The sequence below is a fragment of the Pocillopora verrucosa genome, chromosome 7 (genome assembly GCF_036669915.1).
Source record: "Pocillopora verrucosa isolate sample1 chromosome 7, ASM3666991v2, whole genome shotgun sequence".
Classification (NCBI taxonomy): Eukaryota; Metazoa; Cnidaria; class Anthozoa; order Scleractinia; family Pocilloporidae; genus Pocillopora; species Pocillopora verrucosa.
This window is the reverse complement of record NC_089318.1, coordinates 19,548,310-19,554,336: the sequence shown is the minus strand read 5'-3', so window position 1 is coordinate 19,554,336 and position 6,027 is coordinate 19,548,310. Positions and strand designations below refer to the sequence as shown.

General features: G+C 37.2%; 2 protein-coding genes across 2 annotated transcripts; both read left to right on the top strand.

The window, feature by feature from the left end:
* Positions 1-649: 649 nt before the first annotated feature.
* Positions 650-3,214, top strand: LOC131770111 (cytochrome c oxidase subunit 7A-related protein, mitochondrial-like). The gene is made up of 3 exons (XM_059085823.2): positions 650-796; positions 946-1,059; positions 2,807-3,214. The coding sequence occupies exons 1-3, from the start codon at positions 725-727 to the stop codon at positions 2,954-2,956; spliced, it is 336 nt and encodes a 111-aa protein (XP_058941806.1). The 5' UTR covers positions 650-724; the 3' UTR covers positions 2,957-3,214.
* Positions 3,215-3,300: 86 nt separating this feature from the next.
* LOC131770110 (uncharacterized) lies at positions 3,301-5,929 on the top strand. The gene is made up of 4 exons (XM_059085821.2): positions 3,301-3,423; positions 3,938-4,146; positions 4,951-5,032; positions 5,651-5,929. Exons 2-4 carry the CDS (start codon positions 4,088-4,090, stop codon positions 5,927-5,929), a joined length of 420 nt encoding a protein of 139 aa, XP_058941804.2. The 5' UTR covers positions 3,301-3,423; positions 3,938-4,087.
* The last annotated feature ends 98 nt before the right edge of the window (positions 5,930-6,027 follow it).

The following is a 6,027-nucleotide window of genomic DNA, read 5'->3' as shown; positions in this document are numbered from 1 at the left end:
AATGTGATAACTCACGATGACATAATATACCCTAGTGGATGCTCTTTGCAAGGTTAGCATCAAATTATAGGCTATGAACCGTTAGGAGTCTTTCGCCCTCTGGTGTTTTATACAGGTCCAGTTTTCAAAATCTTATTTGTCCCATCCTAACTACTTCGTACTTCCAAACACAATTCAAAATGACTGCCTCGTATAATTATACATTTTTTCTCATCGGACCAAAAGCTAAAATCTTCGAATCTGTTTTCTGTTTTCTTCGAATCTGTTTTTTTTTTCAGCGCCATTCACAGCAGAGCAGAAAAAAGTTAATTCGCCTTGAATACTTAAATATAATTTTTTTTTTATGAATAAAGAAAAAAAATTCCTTGTCGTGGGCTTGCGTTGAAAATACAAGTCATGTCAGACTGAAGTTTATAAACATGATATTAGATTCATCCATAATTTTTTACATATTGCTCACGTTTTCAATTACCTCTGTGAAACTGCTTTATATCGTTTTTCCATTTTTGTTGAGTTAGCTTAAATTTATGAGCTTGTTTTTATTATTGTTAAGGTTATACGGAATTACCTCAACGGAATTCCCATCCTTTGCCAACACAATATTGCGTGAGGAAATTTTGTGTCAATTACACAACCAAATGAAAGCTATTACCCACACTTCCTTGCAAGTGGACGCTGTGTTTTACGCCATTTTCTCCTGAACATCTCTTAGGTGCCTTGGCTGATGTTCTATAAACAGAGCTCTTTTGCGGGCAGAGTAGTCTCTGCCGAAGCTACCACCGCTTATCAACCACAGGTTAAGTATCAACTTACTGAAAATCTTTAGTTAGATTGTTAATTGCTCACACAAATTAAGTTTTAAATATCAGTTTTTAAATATAGTTTCTTAACATACGATAATATAACACTTATCAGTTTTCGACCCGGATTGTTTAATTTCTTTAGGGACTTGGAAAATATTCAGAGCCGAAAGCAGGTCCAGTTTTCGAGACTCCAATGTCGTCCTCTTCAGGAACTTTGGGTGGAAGTAACGTTCGTCAGTGGCAGGAGACCTTTAAGGTAATATAAAGAAAGCAGTCGGAGACATTTTTCGACAACAAGCTTATATCAACGATCATTGTATATTGGCTTTATGTAGGTTACTCGTGTGTAAAAGACGAAAAAATCATCACTTTTACTCAATACAGGAGGCTGTAATTTATCATAATATTTATATCCTTGTACTAGTCATGCCGTCATGCAGGAATTTTTCACCAGACCTACCTGATGAGTTACACGGAGAAAAATAAATTGCTAAGCGTACTGACTCAGTGTTTGGCTCCATTCATGTCAATCACTAGGCCTCAGTTGTTTCTAGGAAATAAGAAAAGCCGCATTTAACTCTGTAAGATTAACCTCTGGGAATTTTGTCTCAGTTACCTCTCAGAGACCATGTAGTTGATAAAAATAGAAAAACAAAGGGTAAGGTCATTAAATGAGCCTAATAACCTATCTGGCCAGAACGCATCCCATTTTTTCACACAGAACAGTTTCCAACCGTCTGTTGAAAAAATTAAACCATAGTAATTACAGTGACCCAATCATAACAAAGGTTATCATTAGCCAATGAGAACTTAAAATAAAAACAAACAAACCACCAAAAGAGCAGGAAAATGCAATTGACCACTTGCAATTGTTTTCAGTCTTTCATCTGATTAATTGAAATGAATGGGGCTAGCTTTCTGGACCAATCACAGAGCAAATTTGATGAAACCATTGTAATCTCTGGTTATTTTTAACACTCATGTGAAACCTTCTCTAATGGGATGAAAAGAAGTATTTCGTCTCCCCTTGGGTGGATTGCTAATCCACCACTCATTACACTTCAGCCTTCACCAAGTTTATTCAACTGTTCACTATTACCAATTTTCATTCCTGGTCGGCATTCCTGGTCGGCATTCCTGGTCGGAGAGAGGTTATGTGAGAGCCAAAGCTTGAACCTGAACACTAAACATTAGGCTGCTATGTTTTCCCCATCAATGAAGCTTACTATTATTTAGTGCAACACATCCTTTAAGAAATGATTTTTTTAGAGTGAAGCTAGTCTATACATGTTATATTCCCTCTAAGAACTGACCAACTTAGCATTATTAAGTTACCAGAGATATGGTGGACCAATGATTTTACACCAAGGACCCCAGAACTAGATATCAAACTTTTTTATATGAAGAGTAACATCCAAAGATACAAGTAGCTACCTTGATCAGTTTGAATCATGTTTTAATTAAAGCAGTAGTCTGTACTTCAGCCAAGTGCCTCACCCACGGGGAACTTATCCCGCTTTCCATAGCATGAAGCTACAAGGGGTACGCTTCTCCCCCCGGGATGGGATGCCACTCCAACACAAGGCTATCCCCCAGGATTTTACCAGGCTTCCCTGAAATTTTGCTGGTACCCATTTATGCTCCAAGGTTAAAAGAGATACCTTGAGAGTGAAATGTCTTGCCCAAGAACATAACACATTGACAGGTCTCAAGCTCTGAACCCTCAACCCAGAATCCAGTGAATTAACCATAAGGCTACCATGTCTCCCACTCATGTTTTAGACACAATTTTCCCCTCTTTTTTAATTACAGCTATATTTCCTCATACAACTCATGACATGCAAGACAACTATGACTAAATATACATTGACATTGAGGAAAAAGACACAATGATTATCTTTAGAAAAGTTAGTTTTTTTAGCACTATAACAACCCTGTACCACTTGAATCACTGTGCTTTAACTTCTAACAATTTATTCTTGATTTATTTTTGGTTTTGATAGCAATCAAAAGCTCCAGTGTATCTGCTGAGGGGTACAAGGGATAAGATTATCTTCAGGGGTCTTATGGGTGTTCTACCTGTTGGAATGGGTGTTGCAGCCTACTACTACTACATGATGGCCACTGGTAAACTGAAGAGAAAGGAAAGATGAAAGTAACTGGAGTCCAAGCTAATTTTCATCATTTAAAACTACTTCTGTCAAAATTTGTGCATTTTAGAAGGAACTTCATTTGCTGCTTTGATTGATATAACTGAATACTAGTCAAAATATATTCATTCTCCAGTGCTCTTTTGGTGCAGAATTGTTGTTGGAACTTTATGAAGGATTAATTTGTAATATAATAGACACCTCTATGCTTCTTTTTCTTTAATTGAGGTTAGTAATAATAATAAAGTACTTTTAACTGACTGTATATGTTTTTTTCATTTTTTTTTATTGAGAGAAACTTGAGGTGCTCGTTGTGAATTTTCATCTCTCTATGCATGCAAATCATTGACAAATTCATGAAAAAAAGAACAGACAATCTTGCATAGCAGTTCCTATTTTGGCATATGCAAAAAGAAATGTATGTAGTACTTGCAATAAGAAAAGAAATTCATGCAGTGATGGGATGAATGGTGATTACTTGGCTTTAATGGGATTCACAATTATCAATTATTTGATGAAGCAGTAGTAATTCATCGAGCTGTGATGAGGCAAAGAATAATTGTACTACAGAAAAATCCTGATAACTTGAACCCTCATGAACTGAAACCTTGCTGTGACTCAAACCAAATTTGATTTCCTTTGTATTTCCATCATACATTTACTGCAACTTTACCCTTGCTAACTCAAACCCTTGATAACTCAAACCCTCTGTAACGAAAACCTCCCTCTAATTGGGAGCAATTTTAATTTCAGGACATCCTCTATACATATTTTACCCCTGATACCTCCTATGGCATGTTGAACCACGTCTGTCAATACATGACAAACTAAAACAAACAGTCTGCTGCAGTCCAAAACAAATTACATTATGTCCATTACAGTTTCCGCGGTTTTCTGTTACATTTTCACCCAACTTCTCTATGATTAGATTTGATGAACATGTATCCTGTTTGAAAAGAAAAAACAATTTTGTAATTTTTCCAGTCTTTCCAGTAACTCCTCCTTTGTTTGCTGTCCGCAAGGCTCTGAAAATTAGCCCTCTGGAAGCGAGATGGCATGGAGTCTTCGACAATCATGCGCACGCAAACTGTTTGACGTCATAATGAGAGTAAGTTATTTCTCCAGAAAGCGAAGATGTTTGGCGTGAGGGGAAGAGTGAAAGCGTGCAATTTTGTACACAACGACGAAATATGGTAAGTCTGACTTTTTTTGTGGTCCCTCATAAATTTCCTCAACTGTAGGCGATATAAGTGCCGAGCAATTTGGTTAGAAATTTCATTTTTGGAGTGGATCGGTTATAAATCGGCAACAATGATGCCTGTGGTATCCTCTACCAATATCCAAAAATTGACTCAAGCCATTTTTTGTGCTGAAAAGTTACAGACGACTTCGAGTCGTTTTGCACCCAAAAGCAAACTTTTCATTTCTCTTAAGCTCGATGGTCTATTGGTAGCCAATCAAAATAGAGAGAAATACAAGGAGCCAATGAGAAACGAAATAAATGAGTATAAAAAAAGTTAAGCGCGTGAAAGGTAGTCGATTAATTTATACTTACATCTGATTGATTGAGAAGGTAGTGAGAGTTTTCAAGCCAAATCACAGAGCACTTTGAAGAAAAAAGAGCGTATTGTGTATACAATTATTTTACTTTATGTTCACTTTTCACCAGACGCGGCATTAAAAGAACTTCGTTTGTTACATTATTCATCAAAGATTTGTAATGTCCGCTGATACCGATTCCAACACCAAAAAAGTACCATCCGTCTTTTAAGTCGTTATTTGGCTACAAATTGGTGTCCATGCTCTGGCTTTGCCAAAGAAGTTGTGGAATTACTACTCAAAAGAATGCCCTCCGTCGTTCCCCCACAACACCAAGATTTTCAAGGCAAAATCCCCTTCCCGCCAACCCCCCCCCCCCTCCATATTCTTTTAACACCGGAATTTCTCTTTACCTGAAAAAATGTTTCTTGTATTCTTTATTTTTCAATCGATTACAGGAAAGATCATGTAAATAGAGAACTCCTCTCTCAGAGGCGATGGCCGGATAAGTGGGGATTTCTGGCTAATGAATACCATCGGGTAAGCATGTTCTGTAGAGCGCCCTGCACTTCACTGCGTAAAGGGACGGAAAATATCAAGTAGGGAGCATTCAGGCTGAGTTACGTCAAAACGCGAGAGTACTGATAACTGGATCAAATACAATTGAGATGCAAGGAAACATTTTCAAAAAAGCTGCATTGTGATTTTCTGCTTCGTTTTTCACGTGTGATGTAACAAAGCTATGGCCAATTCGTCAAAGCACATAATTAACAAAAACAATGTCCTCGCTGGTGAACTCCCGAGAGTGAACTTTTCATTTCTTATTAGTACTCATGCTTTTGCGCGTAATATCTTTTGGAACATTTCATTGAAAATTTCAGACAACGTTCCTTTCATACCATTGCGATTTATGCCCCATTCACACCAAAGCTTAAACATGTTTAAAAGTTGTTTTGTTAAACACAGTTTAATTTTTTTTTTCTTCATAGAAACTATTTAACCGAATATTTTTGACTTGAATGTAGCACATTGGAAATGCAAGTTAGCAAGTACTTGAATCCAATGGAAAATCAAGTTTTTCAGTTCTCTGTTTATAATTTTCATTCAATGAAAACCAGTTTAACAAAACATGTTTTGCTGGTGTGAATGGGGTATTAGTTACAGCTCGAGACACTGAGAATCGGCCAAGATGAGTTTGAGGTGGATGAAGAACGTAAACAAGAAAGCCTGGTGACTAGTACAGAGAGCGAAGAGAAAGATGGTACAGAACAGGCTCAGGTGTTTCTTGGCAACGCCAACAAGATGCCATTTCCAGAGACCACGTCACAAATAATTGGACGGAAGGCCGAGATGTCGCAAAGAAATGAGATCGAACGCAATGCTCGTGGAAAGCAAGACATAGTTAAGTTATTCAAATGGCCACGTGAGGGTTTGTAAAGGAATAAGACATCCGAAGTACAAAATAAACCGTATTATGAACTGAATCCTCTTTGAGACTTTCTCTAATATACCAGTGTATGAAAGCGAACCTAACT